General features: G+C 44.8%; 1 protein-coding gene across 1 annotated transcript in view; it reads right to left on the bottom strand.

Moving 5' to 3' along the window:
* qsox1 (quiescin Q6 sulfhydryl oxidase 1) overlaps window positions 1–19,719 on the bottom strand; it is a 119,693-nt gene that overhangs the window by 87,938 nt on the left and 12,036 nt on the right. Inside the window, exon 2 of the mRNA XM_067990735.1 lies at window positions 848–948. Within this exon, the coding sequence (XP_067846836.1) occupies window positions 848–948 (101 nt within the window). The remainder of the gene's footprint in view (window positions 1–847; window positions 949–19,719) is intronic.

Below are 19,719 nucleotides of genomic sequence, written 5' to 3' on the forward strand. Positions count from 1 at the left end.
GACATGAGCAACGTGTACTTCTCTATCACGGACAGTGCTGCATTGCTGGTACTACGCCACTCCCTCACCTTAACCCTGGATGTTTGAGTTGCCCTTCTGAGCTTTCCCCGTGACTCACTCGTCTCGTCTTCCTCTATTCATCTATAATTACTTAAACCCAGCTTGTGCTGGGTAATGATGGTCTGGCACTGTTCGAATGGCCTCTGCAAAATTCGTAGAGCTGGAATTACGAGTTTGTCTGCAGTTCAGGAGCTTCACTGAGCCCCCGCGCCCCTTTTGTGGTTCGTGAAATGTGCCTTTGGAGATTTGAAAACTCTTCCATTGCCACTTCAGGCGAGAGGGGATGGGTTTGCGTTTTGACCCCAAATACGGCCTCGATCACCACAGCAGTTGAAAAGTCCCCTTTGTCTGGATGGCACTTTCCTGCAGTCATATTACCATTCCATTTCAACTAATGCTGCTGTGGAGACCCTCACACATACTGGTTTCACCCCTCATAAAAAGCATTTCAGTAGACACCAGGAATCAGAAAAACAAACTCGGGCCATTATTTATGCCCGCCCTCCTTCAATGGACAGAAAGCACTGGGCCAATGCATAGAGGTGAGAATGGTCCTCACAATATAAATCCAATCCTTGATTGAACCTGTGGTCTAACCCACACCAAATAGGCTGAGCGAGCACCAATTTGATGCCAGGGTTATAGATTGAGTTTGGTCAATTTCATTTCACTGAAGAGTTCTCAGATCCAAACTGAGCAACTTAATTGCTGCAACACTGGACTAAGCACCTCCCTTGCTCATTTTCAGTAATAACCGTTCTCCTAAATCAATCCGCCGACACTGTACCTTTATCGTTGGATAGGTGGACACTTCAAAGTTCCGACACATTTTCGCATTCTTCGAATTTGCACAGTTGACGGCAGCCAGGCTCAATGCAGGCTTCCATTCTGGAAAAGATGACACGGATTAGGCGAGTCCCACAGCAAAACACAAGGGCAACCAGGTGTGAATCCTTATAGCTATGACTTTATCGAAGAATTAAACCCTTTATCACTGGCCACACCCTTTCCCAATGGAAAATGCCTCATGGCTGCCAGTTTAATTCACTGGGCCAGTAAATACAGGCCCTCTCTCACTCTCTTTCCCTAGGGTGACAGGGCACATATGACACATATGCCCAGCGCCAAATCTTTTTTTTTGTTTTCTTGAACCTTCTAGACTATATATATAACATTTCTTCAGATAGAAGTCACACATAAAATGGCCATCATAAACCATGGCTAAAAATGCTGTTTCACCACCGAACTGAGTGCTGCTTTGTACTTGTGGAGCTCAGCACAATTCTTAGTAGACATGAGTCCAGCTGCCTCTGTCTTGTGGACCCCACCATTCAAAGAATTGACAGGGCAACACCATTGAAGTCCTGCTAAAAAAAAATATAAGGAGTCTTACAACACCAGGTTGTAGTCCAACAGCTTTATTTGAAATCACAAGCTTTCGGAGGCTTCCTCCTTACATTTGTCCACCCCAGTCCATCACCGGCATCTCCACATCCAAAAAAAATATAAAGTAAGAAGTACCACAAGATGGCGATCTTCTCTTTTACTGCTGTCTGTCTATTCCCTTTCACGCAGTGAGGAGTCTTGAGTCGACAGCTATCCGTGGGCATTTAGAATTTACAGCACAAAAACAGGCCATTCAGTCCAACTGGTCTATGCTGGTGTTTATGCTCCACACGAGCCATCATTCTGCTCAAATCAATAGTTATCAATGTGCTGCTGGTGTCAAAACTACCACTGCAGTCAAATAGCCTCCCAACACTCAATGCCAAGAGGGTGCCCTGTGCCAACAGAACAGTATGCCAGCAAGGAGTCAACACTGTCAGGAGGGGAGGGAAGAAAACTGATGCAGAAAATTAAAGGGAAAAAGAAGTACTTATTTTTCTTTTAGGTTAGTGTACAGGAAAGATTGTTAATTAAAAGGATACATAACTAAAAACAGAAAGTCTGTAGGGAACCTAGGAACAAGACTTGGAGGCTACCAGATGGAGGCGAAACACAGAAAAAGAAAGGCTGCAACCTAATTATTCTGTCACAATTTGTACACAGCTTTGGGGGGCGGCGGGGGGAATGGATTCTTGTTACCCCCATGGCACATCTCTATAGAAAATAGTTCAGCATCTAAACATTTGTGCTTTTAAATATAAGACCAAAATAAATGACACTGCGTGACCCAAGTCTTGGTAGGGTTGAGAGTCTGTATATTTCTGTAAAGTTTAAAAACACACCTTTTTTTCATATAAACGGCCCTATATTTTTCTCCCATGTGTTGTTCGCAGCAGTGTCCAGGAGATTAAACTTTAATTCCTGGAGACTCCAGGACAATCCTGGAGGGTTGGCAACTCTCGTGGGGAGTGGGGGAGGAGAAGAGATTCCTGCACTCCATAAAGACTGTCCCTTCCAAGGTCCCAGGCAGCTTCCCAACACCATCTTGGCCTGTGCTGGAAATACTCTGCATGTGTGGCTTGAAAGTACGTCAACACTTGTGCCATCAGTGGTTGCACCACAGGGGACGGAGAGAGGGCTTTTATATTGCGAGATAAAATGGAGAAACACCCATTAACTCCCTCTGTATGACTGGTGTGTCTGTTGATTCTCTCGCCCGCTCTCTTTTTCTCACTAAGTTTTTTAAAACTAAATGCCTGTTTAGCTTTCAGTCTTGTGTTATGATGTAAAGGACACATCCCCGAAATGTCATTGACCTGTTCCCTCCCTTCACCTCTCCTCCCCACTTTGACAGGTGCTGACTGACCCGCTGTGTCTTACCAGGATGTCCTGTTTGCCCTCGGGTTTGTGCTACGTGGCGTAATTCATTTGCTCTTGCAGAACTCAAAGGGTTAAATCATTAACCCTTGCCATTGGACTCTTACATGCGTGCGGGTGGGTGGCAAGGATAGAAGTCTAAATATTTGAGCAAGTGAGTCTTGAATGAGAAGCTCTGAGGTTAGAAAAAAAAAGGTTCCTTCTGCTCCGTCCACTGTAACCAGGGGAGGGGCCCCCCCCGGGGCTCCCGCTGCGGCCGAGGGCCCCCCCCCCCGGGGCTCCTGCTGCGGGTGGAACTTGCTGAGTAGCAAATACTGCCAGAGCCACCAACACCCGATAGATCACAACAGGATGAAAAGGAAGAATGAAAACTATTGTACAAAATATACAAGGACACCAGTCAACAATTTACAACAATTAAACGTTGGGTGTTCTCTCGCTGCCTCTCCTCAGTCAGTTGTCATTACATTACATAGAATTCACAGCACAGAAACAGGCCATTCAACCCAACTCGTCTATGCCGGTATTTATGCTCCACACGAGACTCCTCCCACCCTATCAGCATATCCTTCTATTCATTTCTCCCTTGTGTAGATTTAGCTTCCCCTTAAATGCCTCTATGCTATTCGCCTCAACTATTCCATAGCGAGTTCCGTGTTCTCACCACTTGCTGAGTGAAGAAGTTTCTCCTGAATTCCTTACTGGATTTATTAGTGACTATCTGGCAGAACATTTGTTTACACTGGGTGGGTTTGTTTCTCCAGGTGTTATGAAGAAAGCCTGTGGCTTTTATTCGGCTTGTCCGATTGTTTCGAAGGAGCTACCTGATGTATTACGTAGCTCCTTCAAAACAATCGGGCAAGCTGAATAATTTATCACACAGCTGTTTACCAGCATCGAGTCTGGAACTGCTGCAGGAGATAGGTCACATTTAGATGCTTTATGAGCACCTGACTTCTCCAGCGCATGGCATTTCTTAAAATGTTCAAATAATTTCCCAGACTGACCAGTGAAAGGAAAGAAGACTTGCATTTATATAGCATCTTTCATGACCTCAAGATGACCCAAAGTGCATTACAGCCAATTAAGTACTTTTGTAGTCATTGTTGTAATGTAGGAAATGTGGCAGCCAATTTGTGCACAGCAAGGTCCCACAAACAGCAATGAAATAATTGACCAGCTGTTTTAGGTGCTGGTTGAGGGATAAATATTGGCCAGGACACTGGGAAAACTCCCTGCTCTTCTTCGAATAGTGCCATGTGATCTTTTACGTTCACCTGAGAGAGCAGATGGGGCTTCGGTTTAACATCTCAACCGAAAGACGGCACCTCCGACAGTGCAGTACTCCCTCAGTACTACACTGAAATATCAGCTAAGATTTTGTGCTCAAGTTTCTGGAACGGGAATTGAACCCACAAAATTCTGATTTAGAGGCACGCGCACTATCACACTGAGCCACGGCTGATAATTGCATTTGCAAGCAAATAGACCCGAAACTATAACATTTTTCCCTCGGTAAAGGTAGTTCCAACATGGTGGCCATTCACAAACTTTCTTTATGACATTCCAGGCCCCATCAATCCTCCTTCGAGCAGGGAAACACTGGAAGAGGAAAGGGGAACAACTCTGTCCTTCAGGCTGTGTTATCTAATATAGAGGATATCGAGGAACTGGAGAAGGTGCAAAAAAGATTTATAAGGATGATACCAGAACTGAGACTGAACAGGCTGGGGCTCTTTACTCTAGAAAAGAGAAGACTGAGGGGTGACCTAATAGAGGTCTTCAAATTATGAAGGGGTTTGACAGGGTAGATGCAGAGATGTTTCCATTTGTGGGGAGTTCAAAACTAGAGGCCATAAATATAAGATAGTCACCAATAAATCAAATCAAGAATTCAGGAGAAACTTCTTTATCGAAATGGTTAGAATGTGGAACTCGGTACCACAAGGAGTAGTTGAGGTGAATAGCATAGATGCATTTAAGGGGAAGCTGGATGAGAACATGAGGGAGAAAGGAATAGAAGGCTATGGCGATAGGATGAGATGAAGTAGGGTGAGAGGAGGCTTGTGTGGAGCAAAAACACCGGCATAGACCAGTTGGGCCGAAGGGCCTGTTTCTGTGCTGTAAATTCGATGTCATTCTATCTAATGCTGCACCAACAGGTTCCATGGACTCGACATCACTACCAGTTGCTCAGTAATTCAGACGCTGGCTAAAGTTTGAGTTGACTGCCCATTTGGGGCTCAGCTGTATAATATGTTCTGGCTATCCAGTTATTACGTGCAAGTGGTATTTCCTGGAGGCCAACCTTAATTGCTGTGACCTGCTCAGGTATCAATTTGGCAACACACTCTCCCAAGAAAGGGCAGCATGCTCTGAAATTATGTCCGAGTGCGATTCATCCTGCCACTTATTGGTACCAATACAAGAAATAGACCAAGTGACTCGACTGCACCTCACTTCACCCATGGGGCTTAAGCCAACCCTAAAAATTGTCTTCACTAAATCAAGGTGTGATAGTAAAGCAACTCAAAGTATATTTAATCATGCTTCGAGTATGAGCGATAGGGCCTGGAATGCCAGAGACACAGCTGGATCTAAATATTCAAAACAGGACTTCAACCATTCCTTTGACCCCCCCCCCCCGCCCCCCCTTTAAATCAAGGATAATTAGCACAGGGAATAATAATTAGGTAATAGTTAGTGTGGGAAACTGGGTAGCAATTAGCAATGGCCTGTGCTTTATATACTCAAAACATCAAGATGAGCTTTATTTCCTTTGGGCATGTATTAGGAACTGACGATCAGATGTCACTGCCTGACACCAATGAAGTGAGATGCCTGCAAACTTGAAAGGCCAGTCATCACCAGGAAGGCGAAGGTGATCAAGAATTCAATCAGGGCAGACCATGCCAAGTGTAGCACTGCTCTACTATTGCCCCAACTGGAACTGTCAATTGCAGCACCAAATGGAGCACAAAAAACAGATGCTTCCACTAAATAAGAAATTGATAGATTCCTTTTTGGATGTCGAGGCAGAATTTTTTTTTGACATTCCAGGGCGGTAGCGTATTCTATCAGGTAACGGCTCGACTCAAGAAGATGAGGTTGAGCATTCTTCAAATCACTGCAGAATGGTGGTCAGGGAAGCCACGTCCAGTTAAACGTCACTTTCTACCTAACAAAGCAAGACAACTCTTCTGCGAAGAAATCATGCAACAAGAAAAGGCTATTCAGCCCATCAAGTCAACCCCTCCCACAGGCCGTGTGCAGTGTACACTTCTTTTACCCACCCCCACCCCAATTGTCCCTGAGCTACACCACCTCTTTTTTTGTCTTTTGTAAACAGTCTGTGCCTCTGAATATAATTTTCATCCTCTGGATTTAGCCATATTTCTGATATTTCCAATACATAATAGTTCCCTACTTCCACAACAGCCTCTATTTCCAGCATCTCATCTCTAGTGCTTCCAGCATTTTGTGTACACATCTTAATTATAGATTTGCCTCCTCTCGTGTTGCCCCACCCACCTCCCAATGTCTTCCTGTTCCTGGTTTCTGGTTCATGTGAGTACATGTCCATGCCTGCCTGTTGACTGCCTTCTCCCCTATGAACTGTCTCATCCAGGATCACGTTTCCTTCTTCACCAATGATTTTCTTTTGCTGTCTCAATGCTCCTCACAAGTCTCTTCCTGTGCCAGTCCTTTTTATTCTGGAAGGACGCCCAGTTATTTATGAAGCTAACGTTATTGTTTTCACACTATGCTGTCAGCCACTCATTTACCTCCTCAGTTCTATTGGTGAACTCCCTTCCTTTCCCAAATACTGCCAGAGAACATTATTCTTCACCCCCTGTCTATGAGTTGTGTGCTATCCTCATTCATGTGCTTTTTAAGGCCCCCATATTATTTCTCCCTATGCCATTTATCCCTATGTGGCCTACTATCACTGGGTCCCTTCAGTATCATAGTATGTACAGCACAGGAGGAGGCATTCGGCCCATCCTACCTGTCCCGGCTTTTTGAAAGCTATCCAATTAGTCCCATTCCCCCGCTCTTTCCCCTTAGCCCTGTAATATTTTTCTTTTTCAAGTATTTATCCGATTCCCTTTTGAAAGTTACTATTGAATCTGCTTCCACCACCCTTTCAGGCAGTGCATTCATCTCATGCAGATCATTACAAGTCACTGCATAAAAGAATATTCCCTCATGTCGCCTTTGGCTCGTTTGCCGATCACCTTAAATCTGTGTCCTCTGGTTACTGACCGTTCTGCCACTGGAAACAGTTTCCCCTTATTTACTCCATCAAAACCCTTCATGATTTTGAACACCTCTATCAAATCTCCTCTTAATCTTCTCTGCTATAAGGAGAACAATCCCAGCTTCTCCAATCTCTCCACATAACTGACATCCCTCATCCCTAGCACCATTCTAGTAAATCTCTTCTGCATCCTCTCTAAGGCCTTGATCTCTTTCCTAAACTGTGGTGTCCAGAATTGAACACAATACTCCAGCTACGGCCTAACCAGTATTTTATACATGGCATTGGGGGTAATATACTGGCATGGTTTGAGAATTGGTTAACAGACAGAAAACAGAGATAAACGGGTCTTTTTCAGGTTGGCAGACTGTGGCTAGTGGGGTACCGCAGGGATCGGTGCTTGGGCCCCAGCTATTCACAATCTATATCAATGATTTGGATGAGGGGACCAAATGTAATATTTCCAAGTTTGCTGATGACACAAAACTAGGTGGGAATATGAGTTGTGAGGAGGATGCAAAGAGGCTTCATGGAGATATAGACAGGCTAAGTGAGTGGGTAAGAACATGGCAGATGGAATATAAGGTGGAAAAATGTGAAGTTATCCACTTTGGTAGGAAAAACAGAAATGCAGAGTATTTTTTAAATGGTGAGAGATTGGGAAATGTTGATGTTCAAAGGGACCTGGGTGTCCTTGTACATGAATCACTGAAAGCTAACATGCAGGTGCAGCAAGCAATTAGGAAGGCAAATGGTATTTTGGCCTTTATTACAAGAGGATTTGAGTACAGGAGTACTTAGTGAGACCGCACCTGGAGTATTGTGTACAATTTTAGTCTCCTTACCTAAGAAAGGATATACTTGCCATAGAGGGAGTGCAACGAAGGTTCACCAGACTGATTCCTGGGATGGCGGGATTGTCGTATGAGGAGAGATTGAGTAGACCAGGCCTGTATTCTCTAGAGTTTAGAAGAATGAGAGGGGATCTCATTGAAACATATAAAATTCTTACAGGGCTCGACAAGGTAGATGCAGGGAGGATGTTTTCCCTGGCTGGGGAATCTAGAACCTGGGGTCACAGTCTCAGAATAAGGGGTAGGCCATTTAGGACTGAGATGAGGAGAAATTTCTTCATTCAGAGAGTGGTGAATCTTTGGGATTCTCTACCACAGAGAGCTGTGGAGGCTCAGTCATTGATTACATTCAAAACAGAGATTGATAGATTTCTAGATATTAAAGGCATCAAGGGATATGGGGATGGTGCAGGAAAATGACATTGAGGTAGAAGATCAGCCATGATCTTGTTGAATGGTGGAGCAGGCTCGAGGGGCCGGATGGCCTACACCTGCTTCTATTTCTTAAGTTTATAAAGGTTTAGCATAACTTCCTTGCTTTTGTACTCTATGCCTCTATTAATAAAACCCAGGAGTCCAAATGTTTTTTTAAAACAATCTTCTCAACTTGTCCTGCCACCTTCAAAGATTTGTGTACATACACCCCCAGGTCTCTCTGTTCTTGTGCTCCATTTAAAATTGTATCATTTAGTTTATATTGCCTCTCTTCAATACATCATCCTACTCTATATTCAGGTAGGCAGCAGCACCATCCTGTCAGATTTGTCCTTCTGACACATGGCTATCCACTTTCCTGAGCATAGAATTGTGCATGACTACAATCTCTACGTGACCTGCAAACTACTGCTTGGTCCAGCCTGTTGACTCTGCTTTTCTAACTATCTTTTCTTTTGGAACCTGCTTTCCTCCTACAATGTTGGACAATGCCTGGTATCTGTTCCCTAGCGTAATCTCTTGGGTAGCTTCCAAGGGCTTCCTATCGTTCTTGCTTCTTTTGTCAACTTTAATCCATCCAGTATCTCCTTGGCTCCTTTCAGCACTTGTCACTCTATCATGTCAACCCTACTATCCACTCGCCCTCAAAAATCCCCATCCATTCTGTCTGCCCTTGCACCGTATCTCTAAAGCCACAACTCTTTCTTTAAGCTTACTGATTGACAGTTCTTGCATTGCTTCACCCCTCTATTGCACCTGGTTCTCTCACTTGTGAACAGCTCACAGCAATCAGACCTCATGGTCTCTATCTTGGTTATACTTCTTTTGGCTGTTATCTGTTCTTCTTCTATTTCTACTGTTGCCCCCTTTTGATTTAACCTTAGTTTTTCTCCATTGCACCCCTTTAGCCATGACTTCTCAGGTGCTTTCCCTTTAAATCTGGTCACACCTGTGCTGCCCCTTTAAGGAAGTTCCCAGAGCTACTGATTCACTTTTCTTTCCTGTACCCCTGTTATTTTACCCGATTGCTGAAACCTCGTGATAAACTGGAGAATCGAGCTCTCCTAGCAGCAAAATAGTTTAGCTTTGATACCTATTTAGATAAATGATGGTGGAGTCTGTGGTCCTTTTGATTAACTTTCACTGGATTTGGAGGTCTAATTCTTATAATTTTTTTTCAACCGAGTACCTCCACGGAGGGGGACTTTTTGGAGTCTGTGATCCCGACAAAACGATTAGTCGGAAACCCGTGAGCCCGAATTTCCCATAAGCGCTCCTGGCAGATGTGGAACCCCGGCAGGAGTGGACTCATTAAACATTTACCCTTCAAATCTCTAATCACCCTCGTCACTTATTTGTTGCATGAAGATTAGTCCGGGGAGATGCTACAATGCTTTTGTGATGCTTGAAGTGAAACCATGTAAGCGTGTGGGGCAAGAAAGGGTCGAACTTACTGGGCTCATCTGGAGGAAGTGAAACTGCTGTCGAAAATCAAATCAACCTCAATGGACAGGTTTTAAAGATATGAGGAAGTAAGTGAAATCTGGTAACCCAAGGACATATGTAAATGTGCTGTCTCTGAGCTGCTCCAGGAGATCACTCTCTTATTGTGCCTGCCAACTTGGGAGACAAGAGTTTATTTATTTTTTCTTCAGATGACAACTGAATGTCCGTCTCTAGCCCTTCAAAAGAGACAGCAGCACATCTGTTGTTGCATGAAGCACCTTGGGTCGTTTTACTGCGTTAAAGGCACTATATAAATGCAAGTTGTTGTTGATGAACTTAGATGGAGGTGCTCCACTCAACTCAAACTTCAGAGTGAAATAAAACAAAAAAAAATGAAAGAGGTTGAGTAATCTGAAAAAAAAATTAAACAGATGGATTACACTCTCATAATGAAAACAATGCCAATGTACATGGACGATGTCTTACAATCTACAGGCTTGGTAACATCTATACAGACTACTGCTTCATTTATCTCCTCTTCTCTCCTACTCTTTTCAACCTTCATGGTGAACTGAGTTGTCGGCTTTGGCTCTTCCCCAAGGCTTCTTAATAAACAAGTTGTGACGGAAGTGTTGCTGATATCACCCAGGCCTTCAGTAAATGGGATGTTATCACTGCATGTCACACTATCACCTGATTTAACAGGAGAAAGTTATAAAATATCTCCCTGCAGTTTTAAAAATAGAATTGTCAACGAATCAGAGCCCAAATTATATAAACAGAAGGGCACTCTTCTCTTTTTTAATGAAGTACTCTGTAAGTCGTTCTTTTCATGGATATCCTGCACTACAACATGGGATGTGACAACAGGCCCAGAGGAGCCTTCATCCAGTAACAATGCAAAAACGGTGCCTGACTGTGTGGCATTGCAACAGTAATCATCACCAGCCTCTAATATTAAACGTGCTCAGTCTTTCTAACATTATGACGTTAAAGCCTTAATTCCTAAAACACAGTACAGTTGGCATAGCCTCCGTTTTCAAAGTCTTCAGGAAATAATTGGCTTTGCGGCCTCAGTTATTGGTCAGTCATTAAGTCCCATTTGTCAGGAGTGTGTTAATTGACTTTGGTGACCAGCATTCCATTCTGGCAGAAAATGTCAATGTTTTACCGCTGAAGTTACAGTAAAATGATTCCTTTTGACAACAACAAAAAACAGGCCAGGCACCCTTAATATACAGGGTTACCTTCAACAACCAGAGCACAAACACAGGCAATCTTATGATGTTTAAGGTTGAACAAAAAGGCCGTTTAGCCTATTAAACTCATTTTTCTAGTACAGCGATTCTCCCATTATATCATCCAACCCATTGGAACATCCCTATTTTGCCTTTATTACCCTGCCTAGCAGATGATTCCCAATATGTTTAGTACAAACAACATTCCTGGAACAGTCTCTCAATCCAAACCATATTGGCCAGCATCAGCCTGCCATCAGTACAGTGGCCTTAATGGAGCTTTGGGTGAGGACTGTTATGGATCTTCTCCCCTCCCCCACCCTCTACAATGGGGGATTTGCACACGGCCAGTCTCCCCCCCTCGCCCCTTCCAATGGAAACCTTTCAGTTAGAACCGATAGGAGCCCAAGTGAATTTGCCATGAGACTCTTAACACTGCCTATAAACTCATCCAACATTTAGCATAGAGCAATCTCACTGATACTGGAAGGCTGACTTGTTTGGTCAGTGCAGGAAAAGGTGCTGTTTGATGAAAGCTGTTAGTTTGGCATTGTGGTTGACCATCTGGTCTGCATCTAGCCCACGCTATAACTGACTCGTTACCAATAGATACGGGGCAGAATTAAATTCTTACTGTGAAGGAGAGGCAGGGCAGCTATGCAAAGTCAATATTAAAAGTACTTTGCAAATATTGTGGCCCTGCAGTCATCACAGAGAGCGCAGGTAAAACCGCTGTACAGACGTTGGATGTACTGACCAACACACCTGATCTCTGCAGTTATATTTACATTGCTGGTGGATGGGAAGAATGGCCTGGAGCATGGGGACTGCTTGATTTATACCATTATCCAAAACCGTCAAATGTGCTCTAGTCTGGTAAGAATAATGAACTGATATAGCATTTGTTCTGCTCCAGTAATACATAGGCTATGATTATATAAACATATACATGAATGCTGTCTCTCTGCAATGCACGGTATACCATACACAGGGGTGTTGCAGCTGTAAGGGAGACATTGTATTATATAATACCTTATCACAGCTACAGGACATCCCAAAGTGCTTGGCAACCAATGAATTATTTTTGAACTGCATTAGGCGAATAGGACAGTCAATCTGCACACAGAAAGGACCCATGCACAGCAAATGAGACTGCTGCTCATTGATCTGTTTTTGGTTCTGTTGAGGTTGAAGCAGCAATGTTGAAAAAGATACCAGCAAAACCCGGCAAGGCAATTCCTGGAACATGGGCATGAAATGGAACCCAGCAGTATCATAGTATGTTACAGCATAGGAGTGGGGGGGGCATTCTGCCCATTGTGACCTTGCCGGCTTTTTAAAAGAGCTATCCAATTTGTCCCACTCCCCCGCTCTTTCCCCTTAGCCCTGTAAATTTTTTCACTTCATGTATTTATCCAGTTCCCTTTTGAAAGGTACTATTTAATCTGCTTCCACCACCCTTTCAGGCAGTGCATTCCAGATCATTACAACTCTGCATAAAAAAATGTTTCCTCATGTCATCTCTGGTTCTTTTGCCAATCACCTTAAATCTGTGCCCTCTGGTTACCGACCCTTCTGCCACTGGAAACAGCTTCTCCTTATTTACTCTATCAAAATCCTTCATGATTTTGAGCACCTCTATCAAATCTCCTCTTAAACTTCTCTGCTCTAAGGAGAACAACCGCAGCTTCTCCAATCTCTCCACATAACTGAAGTCCCTCATCCCTGGTACCATTCTAGTAAATCTCTCCTGCACCCTCTCCAAGGCCTTGACATCCTTCCTAAAGTACTGGGGCTTAGATCACATGGTACGACGGTACTTCAGTCTCGGTCACATGACTCAATTGTAGCCATCAGTCATTTTGAACCACATCCACCAACAGCAAAGAAAAATGGCTGCATCTAGTGACACCACAAGTCCAGAATGGAGCTGATTGGGTAATTCCCCCGTCAATCACGTCTGAAGCTCGCGAGCAGTGACTGGGATTGATTTTACGGACATAATTTGTATTATGTAACTATCCTCCTCCACTCACTCCATTTTGCTGGAGAAATAATCCTGCTTTTATTGGGAAACTTTGCTATAGTTCCTGTCATGAGTTGTATTTGCTGCAGTTCGTAGAGACTCTGTTTAAATAGACTTTGTTTGCTGCAAAATACACCGTTGCTGTAAGCCCCGCCCAGCCTCCAATTCATTAGCTGACACAGTGGTGGCAATACACACTTCGAAGAAAAAAATGTACACAACATGGAGCCCACAAACTCCACTTGTCTTATAAAGAATAATAGGCTGGGATGCGTTTTTCGGACGTGACATAGACCAAGCTTGAGAGAACTGTTGCGAAGTTTTGATGCTTTATCCTCTATATATACACGGGTAAATTGTCCACTTCCACCCTGACAGTGCAGATCGTCACCCGCTGGAACCACGACTTGGGAGATTGAGTGTGGGAAACCCATGATTTTCCCTCTATTAACTTTAATGAACAGAGAACCATGGCTGCTACTGTGCTATTTCCTGCTATAGGCTCCCGGTGGGCAAGACCCCACACTGGCAATTTGAGAGTGGAAACTTTACCCTAATCCATACATACAATGGACACACAGAGGTACAGGTCTCAATGCCCCTAAGTAATCCTTTTCCCTTCCTGCTACTTGATCCCATTCTCATCTCATACTCTTGTAATTGCATCTCTTCCCGCCACATGATACAGATATCCCCATAGCAAACAAATGTCAACAGGAGAGCTTGAAGAAGGTAATTAAAATACATACACATCCTCAACTCTACACAAATACGATTTAAAATACACGGAGCCAAGACTTCCACACAGCAGAGGCTCAGATGGCTGTACAAAATGCTTGAGTTCCAGTTTATTACACACACCGGCCCACTGCTTTTTAACCTAGGCTCGGGATCCCATTTGCCTTTAGAATTACATGCTTTGGGGAGGGGTGAGGGGCGGGCAACATGCCCGGCTGAAAGAGCAAGGCGACGCGCTCCTAGGTTTGTGCCAATGCCACTCTCTGACCGACCACTGGGAAACGTGCAAGGGCCATCCACTCAACACATAATCTCCAGTTTTCCCTTCACCCGTCCCCCTATTTCTGCCCGCCAACCCTATAGGGAGGCGCCTGCTGCTCCCCTTGTCACAGGAATCTGACAAGGACCAACAACTGGGAGTGGGAGGGGAAGAGAACTAATGTAATCATTGAATCAGTCCCTCCACCCCACTACCCACAAGATAGACAGGTCGATATCCATCTCTCTATCTCTGCCAGTTTCTCACATCATAATAACCAGCCAGCAGCACAGCTGCAAGTTGCTACTCTACAGGAAAAATAACCCCAAGATGTTTAAAGTATACTATCACAGCCCCACATCAGCCAATGATAAACAGGATGAAAGTGCTGGAAGAACAGGACAAGCTGATTAATATAATAGAAAGGTCATCGACTTGAAACATTAACTCTGTTTCTCTTTCCACTGATGCTGCCTGACCTACTTAGTGTTTTCAGCATTTTCTGCTCTTTTTTAATACAATCGATGTTTGATACGAAGTCACAAGGCACTGGATGCAATCTCAGCATCTAGGGAGTATCCTGTAACTTGCGGCCCACATCGCTAACTCATCAATCGCGCTCCACTCCCCAAGTTCTATTAGTGCCTTATTACACACACTCTCAGCCTTCCAGCTACAACCTTTTGAGGCTCTATTCAAGGCCATGGGCCTTGTGGTTATGTTAGCTTTGGAGTGAGGGATTTGGACAATGTGATATCAACTTGGGGTTTTCAGCCTTGAAGGGAGGTGACTGAGAGGTGATCTTATACAAGTATATAAAGATAATAAACAGTATGGACAAAGTCAATCCAGAATATTACGTTAAGCTAAATTGTGAGAGCAAGATGAGAGGGCCACAGGTTCAAACCGGTAAAAGGAAAATTTAGGACTGATACCGGGAAATTCTTCGTCACACGAAGAGTGATCAACATATAGAATGGACTCCCAGATTGAGTAGTGGAGGTTCCAACCTTGAAATCATTTAAGGAACAACTGGATGCTACAATGGAGAGGGAGGGGGAGTTTGGGTGGCTTTAAGGTAATTCTGGATGGATGAACTAAGATGGGCCGAATGGCCTTCCTCATGTGTAACAACCTGGTGATAAAGCCAAGCACCATTGAGCTAAGTGAAGAAACCATTACTGTAAGGTGGCTGAGCTCCCGACTGCAGACACCAGCGTCACTGACTGAAGCTTGGTGTTGAAACACTAACACATCTTCACAGTCACCTCCCTGCCCCTCAGCCTTAGGAATCTGGCACAACCCCTGTCAGCAAGAAGGAGAGCCCATGGCAAGTCAGACACAGAAATCCACTACTGAGAACTGCCTCTTTCAGATGTTAGGAATCTTACAACACCAGGTTATAGTCCAACAAATTTATTTTAAAATCACAAGCTTTCGGAGATTATCCCCTTCGTCAGGTGAATGAGTGAAAAGGTTCTCAAATCGCATATCTTATACTAGGCTGGGACAGCATCACACCAATCAAAAGGTGTCGTTGTTGTTCAAACAGGCCAGTCACGGAGAATAGCACGTCCCAGTACACTGGATATACATTGTGTCAATTACACAGACAGACAGAAAGAAACCCAAATGGCAGAGAGAGAGAGAGAGAGAGAGAGAATATTAAAAACATAGCTTTTTTTTCCCTTTTTGCTGGTGGGGTTACGTGTAGCGTGACATGAACCCAAGATCCTGGTTGAGGCCGTCCTCATGGGTGCGGAACTTGGCTATCAACTTCTGCTCGACGATTTTGCGTTGTCGTGTGTCTCGAAGGCCGCCTTGGAGAACGCTCACCTCACTCTACCGCAAGCCCACGGACAACCTCACGATGCTCCACTTTTCCAGCTTCCACCCCAACCACGTCAAAGAGGCCATCCCCTATGGACAGGCCCTACGAATACACAGGATCTGCTCAGACGAGGAGGAACGCGATGGACACCTACAGATGCTGAAAGACGCCCTCGTAAGAACGGGATATGACGCTCGACTTGTCGATCGACAGTTCCGACGGGCCACAGCGAAGAATCGCATAGACCTCCTCAGAAGACAAACACGGGACGCAACCAACAGAGTACCCTTCATCGTCCAGTACTTCCCCGGAGCGGAGAAACTACACCATGTTCTCCGCAGCCTTCAACATGTCATCGATGACGACGAACACCTCGCTAAGGCCATCCCCACGCATCCACTACTCGCCTTTAAACAGCCACCCAACCTCAAACAGACCATCGTTCGCAGCAAGTTACCCAGTTTTCAGGAGAACAGCGTCCACGACACCACACAACCCTGCCACGGCAACCTCTGCAAGACATGCCAGATCATCGACACGGATACCACCATCACACGAGAGGACACCACCCACCAGGTACATGGTTCATACTCCTGTGACTCGGCCAACGTTGTCTACCTCATACGTTGCAGGAAAGGATGCCCCAAAGCATGGTACATTGACGAGACCATGCAGACACTGCGACAACGGATGAACGGACACCGCGCAACAATCGCCAGACAGGAGGGTTCCCTCCCAGTCGGGGAACACTTTAGCAGTCAAGGACATTCAGCCACTGATCTACGGGTAAGCGTTCTCCAAGGCGGCCTTCGAGACACACGACAACGCAAAATCATCGAGCAGAAGTTGATAGCCAAGTTCCGCACCCATGAGGACGGCCTCAACCGGGATCTTGGGTTCATGTCACGCTACACGTAACCCCACCAGCAAAAAGGGAAAAATAAGTTATTTTTTTAATATTCTCTCTCTCTCTCTGCCATTTGGGTTTCTTTCTGTCTGTCTGTGTAATTGACACAATGTATATCCAGTGAACTGGGACGTGCTATTCTCCGTGACTGGCCTGTTTGAACAACAACGACACCTTTTGATTGGTGTGATGCTGTCCCAGCCTAGTATAAGATATGTGATTTGAGAACCTTTTCACTCATTCACCTGATGAAGGGGATAATCTCCGAAAGCTTGTGATTTTAAAATAAATTTGTTGGACTATAACCTGGTTTTGTAAGATTCCTTACATTTGTCCAACCCAGTCCATCACCGGCATCTCCACATCTTTCAGATGAACATTAAAGGAGAGGACACACACCACTGTCAGTTAAATAGCCACAATCACTTCAGCATGAAGACTTTGAATGAGGAATTGTGTCGATTGCAGAAATGAGAACAGCTGGAGATTTTTTTTAAATAAAGCTTTTTTTTAAAAAGAGGTTTTATTGGAGATTTAAGATTGAGAAATAGTTAAGAAATCCATTTTGCACGATGCTGCCATTTTAGATCATTTCTATAGTTTGAAAACTCTACAATTGAAAGACTGACAGTGTATTACAGTCTCCAAGGCCAGCTGGAACATGTTTACATTTAGATTCACTTTATTAGCCCTCAACCCCCTCCCCTCCCTCCCCCAACAATTGGAGACTCAGTTTTATTAGGCCTCTCTAACCCAAACATCAGCACTTTGTGTGCAACTTTGGAGGAACATACAGGTCAAGGATAATTTGATATGGGACGATACCGAGAGTGGGTAAAGGGTTATGGAATGCAGATGCCTACGGAATAACAGAGTTTGGAAACAGTATAAATGAAGTGAAACCATAACCATAAGTTGGGAGGCGAAGAAGGGAGGCATCTGGAGGGTTGAACTGGCTGCAACGTGTGTGCCGCTTGCAAATGATATTATCTTGATGATTGACTGTACGTTCAGGTTCATTTAACCTTTAATAAAGCTTCAAGTGTTTGACTTGTGTGTCGAATTCATCCTCGTCATACAGGCACAAGGGACTGCAGCCTTTATCTGTAATATTATGTAAATTTACATTCTCAACAGTTTCCTCATTTTGAAACGGGTACACAGTCATCACAGAGAAGTGGTGGACAAGAACTGACAAAAAGTTTCCCCAACTGCCTTAAATAATTGTCACGTAAAACCCTATGATCAGAGCTCTCCAGCTGGCTCAGTGGGCGGAGAGCGGGCAAGAAGAGGGATCAGGCTCGGCTGCGATGCCCCTTTGTCGGGTTTCCTGCCGGCACTCACCGTTTGGCCGCAGACACGGACAATGGCTGCTTGGGTGAGGTAGCAGGAGGGCAGCTGGTTCCTGGAACTGTGCATCAATGTGAGTTAGAGGAGGGCGGGGGAGGGGGAGGTGGTGGTCAGAGGGAAATCCTGTTACTCTGTATATCAGCATCATGCAAGCCATACGTGACTGTTTCAACTCTTGTCCCCCTCAGTGAAGGGAGTGGCCTTCAAAAAGGCCCAGACGATTAATCTGTGAAAGCAGCAGGTGGAAATGCCTGAATAAATAATTTCAGCAACTTGGAAAATATTAATTTTTCTGCGTAACCTTGGAATGACATTTTATTTTTAAAAAAACACTCAAAAGAAAATGTGCCTGGTTTTGAAAATCTTTCAACTATTCGTGAATGTCTGTCGAACAAACCATTTCAAGGATTCTACAGCCTTCGCTCAGTGTTATTTTTCTCCTCTCCATTGTCCGTTGATATGTTGGCACTGCCTGGGTCTAGCACTGTGCGAGGAACTGCTGTTTATTTGTCCAGCCACCACACAGAGCAATACAGGAGGCCCTGCATAAATACCATAATGCCGCAGCTTTCAGCATCAGCCGATGCCATCTGGAGCTGTCAATCTCAAATCCTTCTGGGATTTGGAAAAAGAGCTATCTTGTCAGCATTTTGATTTCCCTCTGCTGAAGGAGCTGGCTTCCACTGGGGGGGTGGTTTCAGGCCCTGGCTTCTCACCCAAGTGGCTTTTCTTCCCCCCACACACGAGCCTAGGCCAGGAATGTTGGCAGGCAGTCGGCCACGAGCGCATCTGAGCCAAACCCGGTCCTGTCCTGACCCAACGCAAGAGGCACTGGATACTTCTCAGGAGTGGGAAACCAGGCTTATTATCCAACACCTTAACCCTGGAGCACTGAGGCCAAATCTGTCCCTCAAGCCACTCCGTCCGAGACCAGCTAACACACGACAGACTGGGGATCCAACCTGGGACTTTTCTGACCTGTATGAGTCAGCTCGAGATGGCACAGCGGCAATGTCCAACTGAGATACAGGGGGCAGTGATATTCCGGGGGTAATTTTAACCGAACTCGCTGAGCGAGAAACCAGCGGGATCGGACGGAATGCTGGTTTTACACGCCGCCCGATATCACTTTCCATTGACTTCAGTGGAGAGTAAAATCAGGCAAGGTATAAAACCTCGTCAATAGCCAATTCCATTTGGCATGAACCCCTCATTGCTCCCGATCTCATCAGGTTCCCGACAAGCGGGTTAAGTTAGAATTGCCCCCTTTGTTTTCGAAATTCCTGCCTCACTCCCGTATGCAATTCCTAGACCGAGTGGGAAAGCAGATGGTGCAGGAGAGGTTCACAGTAGAACTTGCCATCAACTGACAACCTCAGGCACAAAACTCAGTGTTTTCTGCTCCTCTGTTGCTGTGCCATCAGTCCCTTCCCCAGCTACCTTTTTACATCACACTTCCTCCAGAAAAGTACAACACAGTGCAGTTCTACACACTTTGCTACAAAGTAACAGGGCACATTTTCAGATCACCAGTCCTTCATGCGCCCAGTT

Source organism: Heptranchias perlo, chromosome 9, assembly GCF_035084215.1.
Source record: "Heptranchias perlo isolate sHepPer1 chromosome 9, sHepPer1.hap1, whole genome shotgun sequence".
Lineage (NCBI taxonomy): Eukaryota > Metazoa > Chordata > Chondrichthyes > Hexanchiformes > Hexanchidae > Heptranchias > Heptranchias perlo.